Raw genomic sequence first — 24,988 nt, forward strand, 5'->3', positions numbered from 1 at the left:
TTTATATCATTAGCTACCCACTCCGCTAAGAAGCTTTCAAATACTCGAGAAAAAATGGGTGTTATAGGGACATAGGGTAAAGGTCATTACAATTATTAGCGTCTGGAACCTTAGAAACTGGTATTTTTCCATTGTTCAGGAAAATTACCTTCATTTAAAGAAGACTTAAAAATGTCTGTTAATGGATAAGAGAGTTCAAATGAGAATTCCTTAATTAATTTGATCGGGAGATCTTCTGAGTGTCCTGCTTTTCGTACGTTTAACTTATCGATTGCAGATTTCACCTGTCCTGGGTAGATACAGGGTGGGGGTTCCGATGCAGGTAAGTAACTTGGTAGTTTTGTAATGTCAAGCGTGGAAAGTTCACTACAAATCGTGGCAAAATGTTGATTAATTGGGATAAAATGTCCAATATTACACCCCTTGGTCACCTTATTTTCTACTGAACGAAAGTTACCCTTGTATCAATTTTCCTTCTTAGCTTAACACCTTCGCGTTTCCTTCTTTGCCGTTTTCTAGGTCGAGAATCGCTACCGGTATGCATACAAGCAGGTCTATTGTTTACCTCTACCTGTATATGCAGTTCCTTTGTCATTGCATACAGTACTGTCTCCAAACAAACAAAACCAAACTGGCGACAAGCACAAAAACGGCTAAATTATGAATGTACAAGCACAAAAATCCATCAAAATATCATCTAAAACATCATAAGCAGCGATAGTAATCGATAAATAAGACACATCAAAAAGTGAAACAATGAAAATAAGGAAAATAGAGGTGTCTTGCAGATAGCTCAGCGACACACGTCTACACGTTACAAATATCCACATAGGCCTAAGCCAATTTGGGTCCAAATGTTTTGCCCAATCAAACTTTAAAAAATTCTTATTTTAAATATCAGTACTCCTAGCTGGACTAACTTTTGGGATAGGCCCTACAATTGCGCATTTCTAAATATGAGGTATAACCCTCTCCATAATAGTAGAATAAAGATAGAGCACACAGAGTGCCTGCAATTACACCAGTGTAAGGATCTGTGGGTGAATCATGTCTGGCCCAGGTGCGTTATTTTCTTTCGATCTTTATCTATTTTAGGAAAGGTATTCTCTCCTTTCACACCCCTTTGATTGAGGGTTGTTTATATATATGGTGGCATAATTCAGTAAGTAGATCTTTATTCGAACTCCTCATGTATTTTTTCAGCACACAAATAGCAATTATAAATTACTTATAGAATCCTTGCAATCTCCTAAAAAATTCAACCCTCTGCAAGTTACATATTGAACTAGTAGCACTGAAATATGAAACGTGATAACTTTCCAACTGTATTATCGGTTGGTCAATCTATGCAATTAACTTATATGATTGACTCAATCTATTCACTCACTGATCATGAACACATCATGCACTACTATGGTGATTATTTCACATGCTGCTGATAGCAACAACATTTTGAACTTTTCATTCAAGTAGTCCAGTACAAAGTAAATTTGCCAATCTACCAACTATAATACATTTGACAGCAATAATCATGTTATGTCAACATACCTTCCTATTGTCTCAGTTATCTGTAAATAAGTTTATTTTGATTTGATGTCATTTAATTGAAAAACTGTGTACATAGAATTATTTTTGGTCTGGAGTTTGACCAGAAATCTACCTGATCTATTAAGTTTATAATTAGTAAAAGAGCCAAATGATGGCTCAGAATGTTTAGTTCACTTTTAGAAAACCCCTTTTACGAATGTTAACAATATGCATAATTAATATCTATCTTTCTATTCTATCTCTCTCCTTCCAAAAATTAGTTTAAACACAAACTGATACTCAACCACACATAATGCACGTTCAGCTTTTTGTAACAAACCTTTTATCGCGTATGCAAAACATATTGCATATTTTATAATAGAAAAATCGCTAAGAAGGAAGGTAGACATGTAGACAGTAGGCCTAGCCTACCTTCTGCACAAAAAAAGTTTAGGCCTAAGCCAATGTTGTCAAAATAATTCACAGTAGGTTATGAGAGAAAATATTTCATTGTTGAAGTCTATTTAACTTGGCTCTGCCTCGTTAATAATAGAACATTCGCCATTCAACTCTTAAACATTAATTATTTGTATCACTACCAGCAAATTGAAAAACTATTATTATATAGAAATAGGCCCTAATTGTGTTTGAGGTAGCTTCTTGCATAACCATTGAGGTTCAAATAAAGTTCAAAGATTTCACAATTAGGGCTGTAAAGATTTATTTACTCTGAATTGAATAGTGGTTGTAATTATCGTTTTACAATTGAAAAAGCAGTTATGAGACAGACTTATTGCATAACTCTTACTCTTGCAACACTAGTGGCTGTAAAGATTTATTTATAAATGTTTTAATACAAATAATAATTTATTCCTTCAGTTTCTACCCTCTGTACACACCTGGACAGAACAAAGAAACAGAAGATAGAAACAAGAAAAAACATTTTGGCTATAAAAAAGATGAACAAGTAAGTTTGTCAATGATATTGTAAGTAATGTACATCTATTGTACCACAAGTTCACCAACATAAGTGCCAGGAAAGTAGTCAATAGTCGCACTAGTTTTTTTTGTGACATGTATTCAAGACTAGAATGGTAATTTCATTTTGCATCTAATTTATGTATTTAATGTTTATATACTTTATATTTACAATACTATTATATTCACAATAATTCTTAGTCTGGGTCCCATTGGAAATAATTCTGGTTACAACCAGGCTTAATTTGGTTATCTAGGCAAACATTTAAAAATCTCAAATTTAACATATACCTATTTGAACAGAAGGCAAACACGAAACTATCTATCCCAATATTGACACTCTTGTAAATACTAATAGTATTGACAGATGTATTGCATGTAGTGTTGGTAATAATGAAACTGCAAAAGTTGGGTTTGCTCAAATGTACTGCTTTCAGTTGTGAAGTCTGTTTAATTGAATTTGAATCTGAAACTATTAACTTCACAGACATTATTACCAGAGATCCCAAGTTGAAAAAAAATGAAATTGCGGGTAAACAATAGAGGTCGTGCTATAATAATTTAAAATTTTATAGAGGGCGCTATATAAGCTAATATTAAGTTATACAAAAAATCTTAAGCGTACATCTTCTGGGATATCCAATACCAACCTAGGCCTACCTACCACCTGCCTATGTTCAGTAATAAACAATGGGTTTCCAGTGTGGTATAGCCTAGCCACCTGAGTAAAGCGCAGGATTGGTTATTTTGGAGTTTTCAGAGCTTATACTTGTGTTGTAGCATACAGGTTTTTTTTGCTATTTGTTGCTTTAACCATGCTATTTATGCTAATATTGCTATTTCTGCTTATAGCTGGAAAAGCAGTTGTGGTTGCTACTGATATGTTATTGTGCTATTGAATTCTAAGGGCTAAGTGTTACTGCTATAGCAGCTATTTTTGCTATAGCTCGAAAAGCAGTTGTGGTTGCTACTGATATGCTATTATGCTATTGAAGTCCAAGGGTTAAGTGTTACTGCTATAGCAGCTATTTTTGCTATAGCTCGAAAAGCAGTTGTGGTTGCTACTGATATGCTATTATGCTATTGAAGTCCAAGGGTTAAGTGTTACTGCTATAGCAGCTATTTTTGCTATAGCTGGAAAAGCAGTTATGGTTGCTATTGATTTGCTATTATATGCTATTGAAGTGTAAGGGTTAAGTGTTTCACCGCTATAGCAGCTATTTCTGCTATAGCTGGAAAAGCAGTTGTGGTTGCTACTGATATGCTATTGTGCTATTGAAGTCTGAGAGTTAAGTGTTACTGCTATAGCAGCTATTTTTGCTATAGCTCGAAAAGCAGTTGTGGTTGCTATTGATTTGCTATTATGCTATTGAAGTCTAAGGGTTAAGTGTTACTGCTATAGCAGCTATTTTTGCTATAGCTGAAAAAGCAGTTGTGGTTGCTACTGATATGCTATTATGCTATTGAAGTGTAAGGGTTAAGTGTTTCACTGCTATAGCAGCTATTTCTGCTATAGCTCAAAAAGCAGATGTGGTTGCTACTGATATGCTATTATGCTATTGAAGTCTAAGGGTTAAGTGTTTCACTGCTATAGCAGCTATTTCTGCTATAGCTCGAATAGCAGATGTGGTTGCTACTGATATGCTATTGTGCTATTGATGTCTAAGGGTTAAGTCTGACTGCTATAGCAGCTATTTTTGCTATAGCCGAAAAAGCAGTTGTGGTTGCTACTGATATGCTATTATGCTATTGAAGTCTAAGGGTTAAGTGTTACTGCTATAGCAGCTATTTCTGCTATAGCTGGAAAAGCAGTTGGGGTTGCTACTGATATGCTATTGTGCTATTGAAGTATAAGAATTAATTCTTACTGCTATAGCAGCTATTTTTGCTATAGCTCGAAAAGCAGTTGTGGTTGCTACTGATATGCTATTATGCTGTTGAAGTCTAAGGGCTAAGTGTTTCACCGCTATAGCAGCTCGAAAAGCAGATGTGGTTGCTACTGATATGCTATTATGCTATTGAAGTCTAAGGGTTAAGTCTTACTGCTATAGCAGCTATTTTTGCTATAGCTGGAAAAGCAGTTGTGGTTGCTGTTGATATGTATGTTAGTACTAATTATTGATGAGTTGCTAAGTTGATAATTAAAACATAGGCTTAATTTATAATATTAAAATAACAAATAAAACCTCATAATTTTCAATAATCATGGCATTTTTGAATGAAATATACATTATGACTAATTTTGCGCACCATATATTTGTAAGACCGGACCATATTTGGCTGCCAAAAACAGTCCTACTGCCCGGACCGATTTTATCCAGGCTGGACCAGTTTTGGCCCTGGTACAGATGGGTGCAATAATCACCTTTTCCTAACCTTGGAGACATTGATTTGTATAAGGATGGTGGCATGAAGCTATATAGACCCATTGTCTATGTTGTAACTTCATTTATTCATTAAACATATGAAAGCATTTAACACATTTAACACAAACAATACTGAACAATTTTACATCTCAAAATTGCAGTGCATATTATGAGAAGAAACAAATAAGCATAAGGTTGCTTATAAATGATGAAGAAATATTAAAATTTTTAGGCATGATGACGTCATAAAAATTAAAATATTTTTATCTCATGCTAAAGAAAGTTGATTGACCTACACAATATATAAATGTAGGAGAAAAAGGAATACAGATAAGCGTGATGGGCTCCATTGAATGTGATGACCAATAACGAAAGAGACAAAAATTCTATATTTTACATTCGTGTGGCCATACAATGACGTCACAATGTTTTTTTAGCCTTATCGATGCATGATCCGATATCTACAACTCATCAACTTCTAGATTTTGTAATAAAAATAAACGGTTGACGGTTTACTTTAGAAACTATGACTGTTTTAAAAAAGACATAATTTTGACGATTTTTTAAGCTTTTTCATAAAAAACGCGCACGAATTGTCTAATTCAACGTGTTCGTATGGCGTCATTTAAACTAGAAAAGGTCTAAATTGTTTTCAAAATTACTAGGAAAGGCTTGAAAAATATACTTTTAATGCTACGTGCGCACCGCGCGCGTAAAAAATTGCGCGCCCGTGGGAATTTTTGACATGCTCAAAATGACAAGAAACGCATAAAAAGTTGATTAGAAATTAATTTTGCGCATTTTGAAATTTTAAATGCGCGTGCGCGCGTAACTTCTTGTGAAACAAGTCACGTTGCGCAACTATGACGTCATTCAAAAATAGGAGGTGCACAACTTCACGTAAATGCCCATATGTTGTCAAAGTTATGAAATGTTATGTTTACACATTTTAGAGAAACGCGACTCACAAAAAGGAAGGAAGGAAAGAAGAACTAGACATGAAACTCGTCACTTTGACGAGTTAGTTATCCGCACGACAAACGCCACGTGCACGTCATACGTTGGAATATTGCACACAGAAAAAGATTATGTCATTATGACCTGAACTGAAGAATATCATATCTTGTTAGTGCTGAATTCTGTCTATTTTGTGTCATATAGTATATACAGTATAATCTGTATACATATTACATACAGTGTAGAATAGGTGAAATTACGGGACCCACCGTTTATTCCAATTTTTAACATGGCGACGGTATTAAAATTAAACACTAAGATAGCAATTTCGGAAGGACATTATCTCACCAACAACATATTAACGTGTAGAAGAAATTTGAATACGTAGAATATGGATGCATGCTCATTTAAATGTGATGAACTATGATGCAAAATATGAAAATACGACTTTTTTTATTCAACTGGCCATATGATGACTTCACAACATCCGATTGGCAAAATGTTCACATTAATTCGTATCTACAGTCCAATAGCTTCCAGAAAACGTTTTAATAATAATTATCACTTTTTATTCTTACGAGCTATAACAGATTAAAATTTACTGTAAAGATGAAATTAATAACCCTGTTAATTATAATTTTTAGGCATGATGACGTCATAAAAATTAAAATATTTTTAACTCATGCGTAAGATAGTTGATTGACCTAGACAATATTAAAATCTCGGAGAAAAAAGAATACAGATAGGCGTGATGCGCTCCATTGAATATGATGAGCAATAACGAAAGAGACAAAAATCCTATATTTTTCATTCGTGTGGCCATACGATGACGTCACAATGTCCGGTTAGCCATATTGATTCATGATCCGATATCTACAACTCATCAACTTCCAGAATATGTAATTTAAAAAAAGTTCACCTCGTTGTTTAGAATCTATGACTGTTTAAAAAAAAGGATAATTTTGACGAATTTTGACAAATTTTTTAACTTTTTAATTAAAACTGCACGTAAATTATCCAATTCAACGTGCCCGTATGACGTAATTTTAAGTCGAAATTGTTTAAAAGTTGGTAAAATTACTAGAAAAGGCTGAAAAAACATAAATCACACAAAAAAATTTTTCAACGCTATGTTCGCACCATGCGCGTAAAAAAATGCGCGCGCGTGGGAATTTTTTACATGCTTAAAATTACATGAAATGCGTAGAAAGTTGATTAGAAATTGATTTTTTTGCATTTTGAAATTTTAAACGCGCGTGCGCGCGTAACTTCGTGTGAAACATGCCATTTTTTCCCCATAGTCAGTTAGCGCAAGATATAACTTTAACTTTTGTCAAGTTTCATATTAAATTGTTGTATGGTTTTCAATCTATGTTAAATATGCGAAATTCGTAAAAACGCGCGTAAGTCATGTTGCGCAACTCTGACGTCATTCAAAATAGGAGGTGCACAATTTCACGTAAATGCCCACATGTTGACACAGTTATGAAATGTTATGTTTACATGTTTTTGAGTTACGCGAGACACAAAAATGACAGAAAGAAAGAAGAATACAGAAAAAAAAAGATGATGAAACAGGACAGTTACAAGGAGTTATCCGCTCAATGCGGATAACTAATAATACAGAAAAACTAGATTTGAACTCGTCACTTTGACGAGTTCGAGTTATCCGCGCAAACGCAACATGCACTACGTTTATATTATATGAACGCCGACAATTATTATGCCATCATATGACATGAAATAAATATGTTTACAGTGCTGAATTGTACCTATGTTGTACCATACAGCATATTACAGTATTTACAGAATACACTGTATATGTTATATACAGTGTAGCATAGACGAAATTACGAGACCCATCTTTTAAATCAAATAATTAACACGATGACGTCATCAAATTGACATATAAACATAACTATTTTAGAAGCTAATTATCTAAATAATTACATTAATACAAATTTCTTTTTTTAAATGACTAGGAAAGACTGTAAAATCATAATTCAAGTGAAAAACACATGATTTTCATGCTCCGTGCGCACCTTACGCGTAATTTTTTTCGCGCGCGTGGGAATTTTTGACATGCTCAAAATGTCATGATCAGCGTAGAAAGTTGATTAGAAATTAATTTTGCGCATTTTGAAATTTTAAATGCGCGTGCGTGCGTAACTTCTTGTGAAACATGCCATTTTTAATCCATAGAAAGTTCGCCCGTAATATGACTTTTTTCCAAGTGTCAATAAAAAATGACTTTTGGTTTATAATCTATGATCAATCATTGAAATTCGTAAAATCGCGCGTAACTTACGCTGCGCGACTCTAACGTCATATAACGAAGTTTCCTGCACATCTACAGCTACAGGTCAATCTTATGACAAAGTTATACAAAGTTATGTCTACAAAAATTTGAGATATAGCTGCAACAAAAATCCGGGAAAGAAAGAAGAATAAAGATGAAAAAAAAAAAAGATATTTACTATCACAAGGGTTATCCGCAACTTTATAAGTTGCGGATAACCAAAAATATTGATCCCATACAATAACAAGGAGTTATCCGCTCTACCAAGCGGATAACTAATTATTAAGGACAAATACACTTGTTCCTTGCTCTCAATAATAGAGAAAAAATCCAATAATTCTCATTACAAAAATATCTGAATATACATGTGGAGTAATTTTTTTTTTAGGATACATGCCAGGGGTTTTAAATGAGGGTGGTTAGGACAATACACATTGAATACACTGTGTATACTAATAAAGGGTTAGGTGTAGTTGACACAGTGGAGGTTATTTAAATGGTTAGGTTCAGTTGGTTAAAGGGTTTGGTTTATTAAGAGGGTGGGGTTCAGATGATAGTTGAGATTATTTAGAGGGTTGGGTTCATTTGATGCTTGAGATTATTTCGACGGTTAGGTTTAGTTGACAGTTCAAAATTTCTTGAAAGGGGGATTCAGTTGATACTTCAGATTCTTTAAGTTTCTGTCCAAAGAAATTTGATGCAACATGTTAATTGCAATTGTGGGTTGCATATATCCCAAAACACCGATTTACAAATATAAAAAATTAATTTCATTGCAATGTGTATAAGTATGTGGTTGGAAGATGTTTCTATAATGTTGATGGTAGTTGTTTTTATAACTCAAACAGCTTTAAGTACTGTATTACAGTATTGCCAATAACCTAGCATCCGTCTGTTGCAAGCTGTATATAGGAGTTATCAGTTTGATTGTTCAGTTAATAAGTATGGCTGTAATTGATATAATGTAATGACAAAGTAGTACATTGTGATTTAGGTTTTCTGAACCAAATTAAACACATCGTCATTGCTAACAAATACGAGACATTCGCAATAATTGAATTGCGTTCAGAGCTTGATAATTCAATCAGTGAGAATGAACCATCACGATAAGTTGTAGTTTGTTTTTGCTTGTACTTAATTGTATTTATTTATTTATTTTTTTTTATTTATTTATTTATTTTTTTTTTTACTGTATCTATCAGTTGATTTTTAAATGCCTTGTCATTCTTTTATTTCTTATGTTTAACTTTATAATGTCATTTGTTAATTTTGCAAATGTTAATTTCAGTTCATTGTAGGGGTTTTTTTTGTATCATCATTGTAAACGACACTTAACTGCTGTATGGAGACTAAATGAATAAATTTATATTTACTAAACTTTCAAAACACAATTAAATCCAAGATTTAACCACCCTCATGTGAAACGCCTCATGTGAAACGCCTGACGTGTATACCCTTAAAAAAACATCACTCCAGATGTAAACTGCCAAGATATAACCACCCTCATGTAAATTGCCTGACGTGTATACCCTTAAAAAAACATCACTCCATATGTAAACTGCCAAGATATAACCACCATCATGTGAAACGCCTGACGTGTATACCCTTAAAAAAACATCACTCGAGATGTAAACCGCCAAGATATCACCACCCTCATGTAAAATGCCTGACGTGTATACCCTTAAAAAAAACCATTAATCCAGATGTAAACCGCCAAGATCTAACCACCCTCATGTAAAACGCCTGACGTGTATAACCTTAAAAAAAACATCACTCCAGATGTAAACCGCCAAGATCTAACCACCCTCATGCAAAACGCCTGATGTGTATACCCTTAAAAAAAACTATTAATCCTGACATAAACCGCTAAGATCTAACCACCCTCTTGTAAAACGCCTGACGTGTATAATCTAAAAAAAAAAACATCACTCCAGTGTAAACCGCCAAGATGTAAAACGCTCCTGACATAAACCGCCAAGATCTAACCACCCTCATGTGAAACGCCTGACGTGTATACCCATAAAAAAACATCACCCCATATGTAAACTGCCAAGATATAACCACCATCATGTGAAACGCCTGACGTGTATACCCTTAAAAAAACATCACTCGAGATGTAAACCGCCAAGATATCACCACCCTCATGTAAAATGCCTGACGTGTATACCCTTAAAAAAAACCATTAATCCTGACATAAACCGCCAAGATCTAACCACCCTCATGTAAAACGCCTGACGTGTATAACCTTAAAAAAAACATCACTCCAGATGTAAACCGCCAAGATCTAACCACCCTCATGCAAAACGCCTGATGTGTATACCCTTAAAAAAAACTATTAATCCTGACATAAACCGCTAAGATCTAACCACCCTCATGTGAAACGCCTGACGTGTATACCCATAAAAAAACATCACTCCAGATGTAAACCGCCAAGATCTGAACACCCTCTTGTAAAACGCCTGACGTGTATAATCTAAAAAAAAAAACATCACTCCAGTGTAAACCGCTCCTGACATAAACCGCCAAGATCTAACCACCCTCATGTGAAACGCCTGACGTGTATACCCATAAAAAAAACATCACTCCAGATGTAAACCGCCAAGATCTAACCACCCTCATGTAAAACGCCTGACGTGTATAACCTTAAAAAAATCATCACTCCAGATGTAAACCGCCAAGATCTAACCACCCTCATGTAAAATGCCTGACGTGTATACCCTTAAAAAAAACCATTAATCCTGACATAAACCGCCAAGATCTAACCACCCTCATGTAAAACGCCTGACGTGTATAACCTTAAAAAAAACATCACTCCAGATGTAAACCGCCAAGATCTAACCACCCTCATGCAAAACGCCTGATGTGTATACCCTTAAAAAAAACTATTAATCCTGACATAAACCGCTAAGATCTAACCACCCTCATGTGAAACGCCTGACGTGTATACCCATAAAAAAACATCACTCCAGATGTAAACCGCCAAGATCTGAACACCCTCTTGTAAAACGCCTGACGTGTATAATCTAAAAAAAAAAACATCACTCCAGTGTAAACCGCCAAGATGTAAAACGCTCCTGACATAAACCGCCAAGATCTAACCACCCTCATGTGAAACGCCTGACGTGTATACCCATAAAAAAAACATCACTCCAGATGTAAACCGCCAAGATCTAACCACCCTCATGTAAAACGCCTGACGTGTATAACCTTAAAAAAAACATCACTCCAGATGTAAACCGCCAAGATCTAACCACCCTCATGCAAAATGCCTGATGTGTATACCCTTAAAAAAAACTATTAATCCTGACATAAACCGCTAAGATCTAACCACCCTCATGTGAAATGCCTGACGTGTATACCCATAAAAAAACATCACTCCATATGTAAACTGCCAAGATATAACCACCATCATGTGAAACGCCTGACGTGTATACCCTTAAAAAAACATCACTCCAGATGTAAACCGCCAAGATATCACCACCCTCATGTAAAATGCCTGATGTGTATACCCTTAAAAAAACCCATTAATCCTGACATAAACCGCCAAGATCTAACCACCCTCATGTAAAACGCCTGACGTGTATAAGCTTAAAAAAAACATCACTCCAGATGTAAACCGCCAAGATCTAACCACCCTCATGCAAAACGCCTGATGTGTATACCCTTAAAAAAAACTATTAATCCTGACATAAACCGCTAAGATCTAACCACCCTCATGTGAAACGCCTGACGTGTATACCCATAAAAAAAACATCACTCCAGATGTAAACCGCCAAGATCTAACCACCCTCATGTAAAACGCCTGACGTGTATAACCTAAAAAAAAACATCACTCTAGATGCCAACCGCCAAGATCTAACCACCCTCATGTGAATCGCCGGACGTGTATACCCATAAAAAAAAACATCACTCCAGATGTAAACCGCCAAGATCTAACCACCCTCATGTAAAACGCCTGACGTGTATAACCTAAAAAAAAACATCACTCTAGATGCCAACCGCCAAGATCTAACCACCCTCATGTGAAACGCCTGACGTGTATACCCATAAAAAAAAACATCACTCCAGATGTAAACCGTCAAGATCTGACCACGCTCATGTAAAACGCCTGACGTGTATAACCTATAAAAAAACATCACTCCAGATGTAAACCGCCAAGATTTAACCACCCTCATGTAAAACGCCTGACGTGTATAACCTAAAAAAAAAACATCACTCCAGATGTAAACCGCCAAGATCTAACCACCCTCATGTAAAAAGCCCGACGTGTATAACCTAAAAACATCACTCCAGATGTAAACCGACAAGATGTAAAACGCCTGACGTGTATAACCTTAAAAAAAAACATCACTCCAGATGTAAACCGCCAAGATTGAATCACCCTCATGTGAAACGCCTGACATGTATACCCATAAAAAAAACCATCACTCAAGATGTAAACCGCCAAGATCTGACCACGCTCATGTAAAACGCCTGACGTGTATAACCTAAAAAAAAAACATCACTCCAGATGTAAACTGCCAAGATATAACCACCCTCATGTAAATTGCCTGACGTGTATACCCTTAAAAAAACATCACTCCATATGTAAACTGCCAAGATATAACCACCATCATGTGAAACGCCTGACGTGTATACCCTTAAAAAAACATCACTCGAGATGTAAACCGCCAAGATATCACCACCCTCATGTAAAATGCCTGACGTGTATACCCTTAAAAAAAACCATTAATCCAGATGTAAACCGCCAAGATCTAACCACCCTCATGTAAAACGCCTGACGTGTATAACCTTAAAAAAAACATCACTCCAGATGTAAACCGCCAAGATCTAACCACCCTCATGCAAAACGCCTGATGTGTATACCCTTAAAAAAAACTATTAATCCTGACATAAACCGCTAAGATCTAACCACCCTCATGTGAAACGCCTGACGTGTATACCCATAAAAAAACATCACTCCATATGTAAACTGCCAAGATATAACCACCATCATGTGAAACGCCTGACGTGTATACCCTTAAAAAAACATCACTCCAGATGTAAACCGCCAAGATATCACCACCCTCATGTAAAATGCCTGATGTGTATACCCTTAAAAAAACCCATTAATCCTGACATAAACCGCCAAGATCTAACCACCCTCATGTAAAACGCCTGACGTGTATAAGCTTAAAAAAAACATCACTCCAGATGTAAACCGCCAAGATCTAACCACCCTCATGCAAAACGCCTGATGTGTATACCCTTAAAAAAAACTATTAATCCTGACATAAACCGCTAAGATCTAACCACCCTCATGTGAAACGCCTGACGTGTATACCCATAAAAAAAACATCACTCCAGATGTAAACCGCCAAGATCTAACCACCCTCATGTAAAACGCCTGACGTGTATAACCTAAAAAAAAACATCACTCTAGATGCCAACCGCCAAGATCTAACCACCCTCATGTGAAACGCCGGACGTGTATACCCATAAAAAAAACATCACTCCAGATGTAAACCGCCAAGATCTAACCACCCTCATGTAAAACGCCTGACGTGTATAACCTAAAAAAAAACATCACTCTAGATGCCAACCGCCAAGATCTAACCACCCTCATGTGAAACGCCTGACGTGTATACCCATAAAAAAAAACATCACTCCAGATGTAAACCGTCAAGATCTGACCACGCTCATGTAAAACGCCTGACGTGTATAACCTATAAAAAAACATCACTCCAGATGTAAACCGCCAAGATTTAACCACCCTCATGTAAAACGCCTGACGTGTATAACCTAAAAAAAAAACATCACTCCAGATGTAAACCGCCAAGATCTAACCACCCTCATGTAAAAAGCCCGACGTGTATAACCTAAAAACATCACTCCAGATGTAAACCGACAAGATGTAAAACGCCTGACGTGTATAACCTTAAAAAAAAACATCACTCCAGATGTAAACCGCCAAGATTGAATCACCCTCATGTGAAACGCCTGACATGTATACCCATAAAAAAAACCATCACTCAAGATGTAAACCGCCAAGATCTGACCACGCTCATGTAAAACGCCTGACGTGTATAACCTAAAAAAAAAACATCACTCCAGATGTAAACTTCCAAGATGTAAAATGCCTGACATGTATAACCTTAAAAAAAACATCACTCCAGATGTAAACCGCCAAGATTGAACCACCCTCATGTGAAACGCCTGACGTGTATACCCATAAAAAAAAACATCACTGAAGATGTAAACCGCCAAGTAGTTAAAATATAGCAACTATAGCAGCTATAGCTGAGGTTTCAGGCAAGTGACTAATGTGTCACAGTAGGATAGTGATATAACAGCTATCCCAAGGCTATTTGCAGCCTGTTTTGTAGAGTGGTTTTGTATAGGTGGTGTGAAGCAATTGCACAGGTATTTGTTTGCTGTTTATAATACAAAAGCTATCCCAAGGCTATTTTCAGCCTGGCTATATCAATTATAGCAACTGCAAGCTATTTCAACTTGCTATTATTTGCTATTATTGCTGTATCAGGTATAGCAATTATACAGCTATTTGTTTGCTATTATTTGCTATTATTGCTGTATCAGGTATAGCAATTACACAGCTATTTGTTTGCTATTATTTGCTATTATTGCTGTATGAGGTATAGCAATTATACAGCTATTTGTTTGCTATTATTTGCTATTATTGCTGTATAAGGTATAGCAATTACACAGCTATCAGGTATAGCAATTATACAGCTATTATTGCTGTATGAGGTATAGCAATTACACAGCTATTTGTTTGCTATTATTTGCTATTGTTGCTGTATCAGGTATAGCAATTATACAGCTATTTGTTTGCTATTATTTGCTATTATTGCTAAGTGACCAATGTGTCACAGTAGGATAGTGATAGAACAGCTATCCGGCCCTAGGCTATTTTCAGCCTGTTTTGTATAGCATATACACAGCTATTTGTTTGCTATTACTTGCTATTATTGCTGTATCAGGTATAGCAATTATACAGCTATTTGTTTGCTATTATTGCTGTATCAGGTATAGCAATTCCACAGCTATTTGTTTGCTATTACTTGCTATTATTGCTGTATCAGGTATAGCAATTATACAGCTATTTGTTTGCTATTATTTGCTATTATTGCTGTATCAGGTATAGCAATTACACAGCTATTTGTTTGCTATTATTTGCTATTATTGCTGTATCAGGTATAGCAATTATACAGCTATTTGTTTGCTATTATTGCTGTATCATATATAGCAATTACACAGCTATTTGTTTGCTATTATTGCTGTATCAGGTATAGCAATTACACAGCTATTTGTTTGCTATTATTTGCTATTATTGCTGTATCAGGTATAGCAATTATACAGCTATTTGTTTGCTATTATTTGCTATTATTGCTGTATCAGGTATAGCAATTACACAGCTATTTGTTTGCTATTATTTGCTATTATTGCTGTATCAGGTATAGCAATTACACAGCTATTTGTTTGCTATTATTTACTATTATTGCTGTATCACAGGTATAGAAATTATACAGCTATTTGTTTGCTATTATTGCTGTATCAGGTATAGCAATTACACAGCTATTTGTTTGCTATTATTTGCTATTATTGCTGTATCAGGTATAGCAATTATACAGCTATTTGTTTGCTATTATTTGCTATTATTGCTGTATCATATATAGCAATTACACAGCTATTTGTTTGCTGTTATTTGCTATTATTGCTGTATCAGGTATAGCAATTACACAGCTATTTGTTTGCTATTATTTGCTATTATTGCTGTATCAGGTATAGCAATTACACAGCTATATTGTTTGCTATTATTTGCTATTATTGCTGTATCAGGTATAGCAATTACACAGCTATTTGTTTGCTATTATTTGCTATTATTGCTGTATCAGGTATAGCAATTATACAGCTATATTGTTTGCTATTATTTGCTATTATTGCTGTATCAGGTATAGCAATTACACAGCTATTTGTTTGCTATTATTTGCTATTATTGCTGTATCAGGTATAGCAATTACACAGCTATTTGTTTGCTATTATTTGCTATTATTGCTGTATTAGGTATAGCAATTACACAGCTATTTGTTTGCTATTATTTGCTATTATTGCTGTATCAGGTATAGCAATTATACAGCTATTTGTTTGCTATTTATTGCTATGTCCAATCCTGCGCCTTAGTGAGCCACCTAGGCCTACGATCATTTTGTTATTAAAGTAGACTTTTTCTCTACTAAACAAGTGTTTCACTGACATTTGCATGTAAAACATCTTGTTAAACTTAGTAAAGTCCTTTTACACCTCATGGGTGAACACTCTCTATTGACACACATTGTTGCATGTTATATTAATACAACATCAATACAATGTCACATGTGTGATTGGCTTGGCAGTTGATGGATGGCTGTTAATTCGTGAAACAAAGCCCTAATAAATACTGGGTGTCATTACAAACAGTGCCAGGAGTGTTAATTATGAAATAACATGTTTGTTTTGGGAAAATGTTGTTTAATTTCAGTTATTTTAGATGAAATATCTCTAGGCTAAATCGTCAAGATTTTCGGGGAAATAACCAATTTTCGGGTAGGCAGGGGTCTGAATAATAAAATTGAGAAAAATCGAAAAAACCTGCAAATTTCGGGGAATTTGGGAGTAAGTAAGTTAGGCTCAGCTACACTGCCAGTTAAAAATCCATACACTACACCTACTGCAATCATAACCAAAATGCAATCTTACCTGTAAATACATGATATCTTTCATTCTATATTCAGCTTCTAACTTGACAAAACCATCAGCTGCCAAGTTCAATAACCCAACAGAAGTTCCAAGAGCTGAACAAAATAATGTGAAATTGCTAATAAGTTAATTTAGAAAGTAAGACACATTGTGCCTGTCTGAACTTTCTTATTTGAACATTTACGACCCAATGAAACTTTTTAAAATTACTTATAAAGTCATTCTGTATTAACTAATGATTCGGTTTGTCGATTGGCTAAACTCATAACGATAGTTGACTGGGGTAGCACTAACATTTCATTTCAAAATGTTTAAAGTCCAAATTTTTTATTTAGCCAAATGAATCGATCTTCAGACAAAATTAATTACTGCACTTTTGCACCTAAACTGGGCATAAGACCAAATCTGATTCATATTTTTATTGGTTTCTCCACACTTCAAGAACGTATACTTAATAACAAGTACCATTAATACCTGCTTTCCTTGCATCAACATCTGTACTTGGTACACTGGCAACCATACACTTAGCCAACAAAAACAATGCACTGCTTCTGTCAGATAGGGAACCTGTCAGAATTAATCAAACACTATTTATGTGACACCCACAAATGTACAGAAATGTGATACAAAATAAACTATGTGTATATAGTATGCTGACCATTTCAGTTCTGTATATCTCAGTATTATATTTGTATTTTGTTTCTTTTGATCAGTATTCACAATGAACATTGAGAAATATAACACTTAACAGCAGGACCAAGAAAATTTGTTATTCTGAAAATGTATACATAATACATAAGGGAATTCTGGGTTTAAAATTGCTTTTAAATATCATTTATTTACTGCATAACAAATATTATAACAATATAGACATGTCAGAATGAAGAAGTAATAACGAGAAATAACAAAAAAAATGAAATTTTATACATTTTAGGGTGAATTTAAAGTCTGTTTTTCAGCAGCTTAGGGAAGCTCATTAATATTCATGAGATATTCAAAAGGTCACGTCATCAGATTCACAAATTCGCATCGTCACCTGCGTTGTTGTCAAACGACCACCTGATATTGTAGATTTTCTAAGCTAGGCCTAATATAAGTGTCTGTTCATTGTTATCAATCATTCATATAAATAACAGTAACATATATATTTATTGACATAATCACAAAACTGAACCTGATCCTATCATCTAACACTTATTACATAACACCTAAATAAATTCCTGACATTTGATTGGACGATTGTGGGGCACATGGCGTGCAATTGTACACACTAATGAATGGTCCTTCAATAGTACTTTATTTAGCGTACGGAAAAAAAAAATTTCGTGGACAAACAAAATTTACGAACATTACTGTGATTCTAAACATAAATACAACAGAGCCTTTTATTTGAACAATTGAACTTTTGTTTTGTGACGGAATTTTTGGAGAGATATAAATACTAATTTAGGCCAATGTTTAAATTAGCTTTAGATCGTTTGTATGATTTTCTCAAAAACATTCATTATTAATTGTATAATGTTTATTAAATCAACCCAACTCTTAAATAAACCTAATGCTCTAAAAATTTGGCTGTAAATATTAAGGCAAAACAAGGCCTGATGGTCGTGTGCATGTGTGGTTCCGATCGCTGTATACTGTAGTCCTATCCAAAAAAGCTGATATTGCATCAAGTAGGGAATTTAGCCGATCCGGCCCAGTTCAAAATTGAATAAGCCTAGCTAGAGTAGTACGCAAACTGATACTTACCAGGCATTTTATTATAGGCTACACCTGTTTAAATTAGCAAACAATACTCATGTTTACAAATATTCAAACTTTCTCACTCGAGCTATATTATCTATACCATTCCGGTAGGTCGAGTATGGTCGACCTCAAATCAAATACATTGTGCATGTTGTGATTATAGACAAGCATACGCGACCCGACCAGTTTGTTATATTGTATACTGTATCTGCTCATCACATGAAGATGCAAGGCATGTCTTATCACCTCGCCCATGTATGTACATGTTACGCTTAATTGATGTTGAAGGCTTTTTGAAATGCCAACGAAAAATGCAAACGTATCTCATTTTACAAATTTTTGATGTATTTTTTTTAATGTAAGTTTCGACTTGATAAATGGAAAGGATGACTAAAACTACATCAGAAAAGTGTAATTTAAGTATTTTATAAAGTTAGTGAGTATGAATTGTCGAAAGATTTACCATTTTAGTAATTTTCTACTCTGAAACACGGTGTCAAATTGGCGTAGCTGCAGTTACACTTCACAGCCTCATTCTGCTTCACCAGGCTCTTATATTAAGTGGCACTTCTACCGTTCAAGAAACGAACAAATTATATTTTATATATTTCAATAGCAATTTTAAACCTGGAATCCCCTTTCAATTTTAGTGAAAAAGTTTGTTTTCAGTGTAGATAATATAAATTAAAAGTTGTCAGTAAGTAATGTACAATGGTGTGATGATGATGCCAATTAAATATAAAGCTAATTATATCATAAATACAGTATCGCACCCTGTCCTAGGACCATTGAAACATTTTCATCAAGTAGTTGAACCGAATGTTGTGGCATCTTTAGACAAAGCTATAACAGGAAAAAATAGAAAAATAATGTAAACAAAACAATATATAAATATAAATTCTTAAAGCAGTTATCCACATAAATAATATTGACCCTATTTGTGCCAAATAAGTCAATTATGGTAAACCTTTTGTAGTAAATTTCCAATAATTTGATTTTGTTTTACCTGTAGCATGTATTCATATTATTGAAAAAATGTAAAAAAAATTAAAATATGATAACATTGTGCCTGGAATCAAGAAATCTCTTTGATGATAATTTCATATAATATCAGACATGATCAAGTAATATATATTACCTGTACTTGTGCTAGCTGTGTCTTGGCCATTATTTCAGTGTGGTGAAAGAAATGGTCTTGACAAAGAGCAATGCATTCTAGTAGGTGAGGTAATGCAGATGTGTACTCATGGCTAGCACAATATAGCTGTGCAAGTGACAATAGTGTTCTAAAATAATAGATAACATTCAGGTTACATTTACACATTTTTTCCAAGTTTATTGGTTTCTCTTTAAAAGAAAGTTTTTACAAAAATGTACTATTGTGAAATTGACCCAAAATATGAAAATGATAGTTTTGACATAATTTGCCTTTACTTTTTGACAAGTCCTGTCACTATGAAATATTGACTACACTGGTATGTTATATAATAAGTAAATGATAATAAAAATACTGTATATTGTACTTACTTGGAATGTATTTCAGCCGAGAAGTCTTCCCGGGCAGTTTTGCAGTTTTCAATTATTTCATAAATCAAACTAAATGCATTTGTTGTTTCTCGTTTCCTGGTTAGTAAGCTCACTTTTCTTGAAAAAAAAAATGAGTTTGATATAAAGATTTAAAAAATCTGGTATATATACGAAAATACGAATAAAACTTTATTCATTCAATAACCTATAAAAATATATAAAACCATTCATAGATACAAAAAATAAAAATATCAAAATCATATTAGTTTATATGCACATCACAAACAATGATTGAAATACTATCAATTGTTGATTTAAAATACACTTGGTTTTAACTCTAGGGATACCAAACTGGCATCTTTTGAGATTATATGGAGAAGGAGGCCCCGGCAACAAAATGATTTAATTTTAGACACAGCGGTTGCAAGACTTGCAACCGCCATGTCCGACTGTGCATATTTACCTGAACATTGCTTCTGATGGGCTGAGAGATGCCATACTGATAATAATTTTTTCAGCTTCATCAATCTCACATTTGTTCATGGCCATCTCAAAATGTACTTGTAAACGGCAAAGCATCCATAACTGACAAAATCAGAACAGAAAAAAGTGAGAATAAATAATGAAGAATTGTTGAGTGTTCAGGAAAGGGCCTCCAAGACCAATATCCTACCACGGAAGCCAAGATCGCACAAGAGGCCGACTATTAAACATTCCTTTTATTAACATAGACAACTATGACGTTCTGTCTCAAAACCGAAAATTCTTACCCCCATCGAGCGGCATACTACCCCCAGGGCCTTGACTACCTAAATGAAGACCAATGGGGCAGTGGACCAGCCAAACGGAAGCCCATTCTGAACCTTGCCGGGATTATGAATTTGTTTAAATGGGATGCAGGCACAGACTTTTGTAAAATGTAAAAATAACTGACACATGACACGTTTACGTATTCACATACAGCAATTTCTATAAAAAATAAGGAATAACTAACTCAAAACTTGCTTCTATCATTCTATCAGATCAATTTTTTAAAATGTCCATTAAAATCTACATCCAACCAACTAGCGCGAACACTTCAAACGCCCGCAGCCGGTATTGTCTTCTTTCGCCAAGATATAGTTCCAAGTACAGTATAATGTCTGAGAAATGTTCTAAAGTGCTTACAATTTTCTGGATATACCTTTATTAGCACCATAAAGAATGTCCATTTATTTTCATTTTGTGAATATTCCGTGAGACTACAAAACCGCGTTTTTATGAATGATCGGGCAGCGATTTTTGTATGTACGTCACACCTTATGGATATGACTAATGAATATTCATGTTTATTTTGTGACGTTTTATGAGGGTCTCCAACTTATGTACGAAAATAAATATCGCGATCGGACAGCTTAGCGCTCTCACAATTGAATGATTTTTTATTCTGGCTATTTGATTGGTGGACGCGAATACCCACATCATTCCATCTACAACCAAAGTACATGCACTTTGGGCCTGTAGCTCAATACTTATAGTGTCTGCACCTTCCCCCCCACCCTATTTAAAAATCCTGGATCTGCCCCAGGGATGCGAGAGTGACCTGTGAGATTTCCCCCTTCCGCCTTAAATCTTTGACCCAGACGAAATAGGGCCTTCCTCAGGCAGTAAATCAGTTGGCCTCTGTGGACTCATACAGTATGTGGAACAGAGGTAAATTCTATCCTGTGGCTGTTGTACAGGGTACATACAGTCTACACTCATGGACTTGTATCCCTAATCTTCCCAACCCGGGGAGAGTAAGCAGGGCTGGATGGATAGATGAAGATGATTGACACAAACAGCATGTTTGTGCACCAGACCATTGTACAATAAGCCCTATACTGTACATTCTCGGAGGATGGTAAGCTTCCAGGACCAATGTCAAAGAAGAGGGGGAAAAAAAAGAGAATTACACGATCCTTTCCAAGCAGCCCTATCATGGGTTCGCAAACATTTTTATAATCATGGAGCCTATTCTTAGCGGACTGGGTGTATAGTATTCGTGTACTGGAAATGTGGAGGCCAAACAGCAGGCCGATCATTTTATGACTTGAACCTTTTAGTCGTTTTATTCGCAGCGCTGTATTGCTATAATATTTCATCTTTTAATTTTTTATCCCTTTAGGATGTCTTCACAAAATCATTATAATTACTCTAAACCAAAAGTTAGATGCAACCACTGACAATAGACAACAAGCTATATTCAGACTATGGCTTGCACAAACTCTACATATTCAGCACATTAAACATAAAAGAAGATGCAGCACTTCAACAGCAATATAAAGATGCCTTGAAAAAAATGTCACTGTTGGAAACAAAGCTAAAAGAGATGAAGATGGCTTGTAATTATTAAATAACTTGCCTAAGAAATTAACGAGCATAAAACAAAATAAACATCAGTATATCATTAGGCCTCAGTATATCAAAAGTGAAAAAAGTGTTATTGTTGTATCTTTTGTATTTGTTTTTAAAAACAACTTGCTTTAACCACTGCAACTGGATCTATAATCAATTAAGACAGACAGATTTGGTGCGTTCTTGTCTGGGAATATCACGTTGAGTGTTTTGACTGAGAGCATGTGGCATAGTGTGCTGGATGTTGGACTTCTGATTGCAATATATCATGGTCAGTTGAATGTTGAAACGATGACTGTTAAATCTAATACAATTGAAGTTGAGTGATATCAATATTGAATATTGCAAAACAATCAAATACATATGCATATACACAATGGATGTGACCAGGCTGTTTTTGGTCTACATAACCAGCATGATGGAATACACAACTACCAGATTGGCCACTACATTTACAGAAATGCAACTGGAATACATGAACGATACCCTCCTGTTATCCAACTTACATCTGGAAAACGGTTTACCAAAGAATAAAATATTCAGACGTTCTTTGGTAGAGTTTACACTGATCATCCATGTACTCGGAATGAGAGATGAAACATCTCTTTGCTATTATGCTTTGTACCGGTGCCCTTTCAGGTTCAAGTGTTCTTTATCCTTTACCCACCTAATTAACAGATGACGCTGACAAAGATTTCACACCAGCCATATTTAACAGGGCACTAATTAAATTGTATGTTGGATGTTCTAGAGTTGGATATGCAAAATCATTATACAGTTACCAATATGAAAAAACAACAAACATAATATATCCTGCAATAATAAAAACCGTATCATCAGAAAGAATCAATTTCAAATCTGATTGTATGGGCAAATTACCATTGAATATCTAATAAATTACATGACATAAAACATCATCACTATAGCATTACTATATTGAATATACTTAAAATAAAAGATATTAACAGAGAACAACCATGCTCTAGGTTAATGTCTGGTCAACACTTTATTAGTATACATGGACCGAAACTATGGAACGAACTCTGTAGAAATGACTTAGATATTAAAAAAAAATTATAAAATACTAAAAAAATATGTTAAAAGAGACATTATATCGAATTACAGTACTTAATAAGCTTCACCCACATATAAACATAAATGCATATATTATGCGTGGTGTGTGTGCGTGTTCATACATATAATGTATTAGTTTATTTGTTTTATATGTATGTATACTTTTACTTATTTTTTTGTACCTTTAAAACCTTATTTCATAATTTTTCTTTGTGATTATATTTTTTTTCCAAAGGGTCTTACGACTACAGACAATTACTTGTCTCTGTGAGATCCCTGTAACAATGTAAATATTTATATTGCTGAATAAATGTGAATTTGACTAAATAATTTGATAGGTAAATATGTGTTTTCAGAATTTTACCTTAGAATATTGTGAAGATTCTGAAAATTTAGACTCTGCAAACTTGAGTATATGTAAAGCAGCTGCATGGAGTCCATCATGAAGATGTAGGATAGCCTGGTGGCATAGGGACACACAAACTGCTTCACTGTCCAGGTTGAAGGTACTCACTGATTGAGATGAGTAGTTGTTGGTGCCCAAGAGAAGTTGAGTATGCAAGGAACATAATGTACTAGAGAAATAAGAGAGATATTTTGATGATTTTTTATAGCAATCTTGTATTTTAGTAAAACATTAGGTATTTTTATTCAGGTGTACAGTAGCTATACATTGAGCCTTTGTGGCAGACATTGTGAAAATGAGCTATAAAAAGGAGAAAAAACCTGAAAGAAAATCACAGAGAATTAAAGATTTAGAAGAAACCGGCCATAATATAACTGGAATGGATGATAGACATAGAAGAGTTATTGAAAGCCGTTACCAGACTGTCGGCTTTTGAAGAGAAACAAATCAAGTTTGAAAAGGAACAAAGTGAAATTAAAAAAACAACTAATCAACTTGATGTAGGATTAAATGCTATAATTAATGATTTAGAAGAAACGTAAAGGCAGATAGATCTATGCGTTAAGAACATAACGGTAATGAGATTAGAGAGGAGACTAGACGATCTAGAAAATAGGTCTAGACAAAACAACGTTGTATGGGGCGTGAAAGAAGGACTAGAAACTGTATCGGATTGCACGACAATAGTTTTTTTGATACCACTATAGAAAGAGAAAGAGCGCATCGGAGCCCTATGAGGGGAGTAGCAGCTGCTAAACTTCTATGTTACACTGACAGGGAGTTGATTTTACGGTTAGCACCGAAGGTGTTGAAGGGTAACGCATACCACAGTAACTTGTTGTTCATTACTGACGATGTTAAGTTAAAGAGCATAGAGCAAAGCTTAAAATGGAACTAGTCAAATTAAGGAAAGAAGGACAATTTGAAGTAATACCATGGGCTGTACCTACATATATACTGATAAAAGGTAGCGATGGAAAACTTAAGCGTGTG

General features: G+C 34.8%; 1 protein-coding gene across 3 annotated transcripts in view; it reads right to left on the reverse strand.

The window, feature by feature from the left end:
• Positions 1–24,988, reverse strand: part of LOC144836870 (anaphase-promoting complex subunit 5-like) — a 42,712-nt gene that overhangs the window by 7,875 nt on the left and 9,849 nt on the right. For all 3 annotated transcript variants that reach the window (XM_078691778.1, XM_078691779.1, XM_078691780.1), the window contains exons 11-17: positions 23,954–24,164; positions 20,603–20,724; positions 20,140–20,256; positions 19,751–19,898; positions 19,386–19,455; positions 17,341–17,433; positions 16,867–16,961 (exon numbers count right to left, since the gene is read on the reverse strand). In XM_078691778.1, coding sequence (XP_078547904.1) covers positions 16,867–16,961; positions 17,341–17,433; positions 19,386–19,455; positions 19,751–19,898; positions 20,140–20,256; positions 20,603–20,724; positions 23,954–24,164 — 856 coding nt within the window. The remainder of the gene's footprint in view (positions 1–16,866; positions 16,962–17,340; positions 17,434–19,385; positions 19,456–19,750; positions 19,899–20,139; positions 20,257–20,602; positions 20,725–23,953; positions 24,165–24,988) is intronic.

The sequence above is a fragment of the Antedon bifida genome, chromosome 3 (assembly GCF_963402885.1).
Source record: "Antedon bifida chromosome 3, ecAntBifi1.1, whole genome shotgun sequence".
NCBI lineage: Eukaryota > Metazoa > Echinodermata > Crinoidea > Comatulida > Antedonidae > Antedon > Antedon bifida.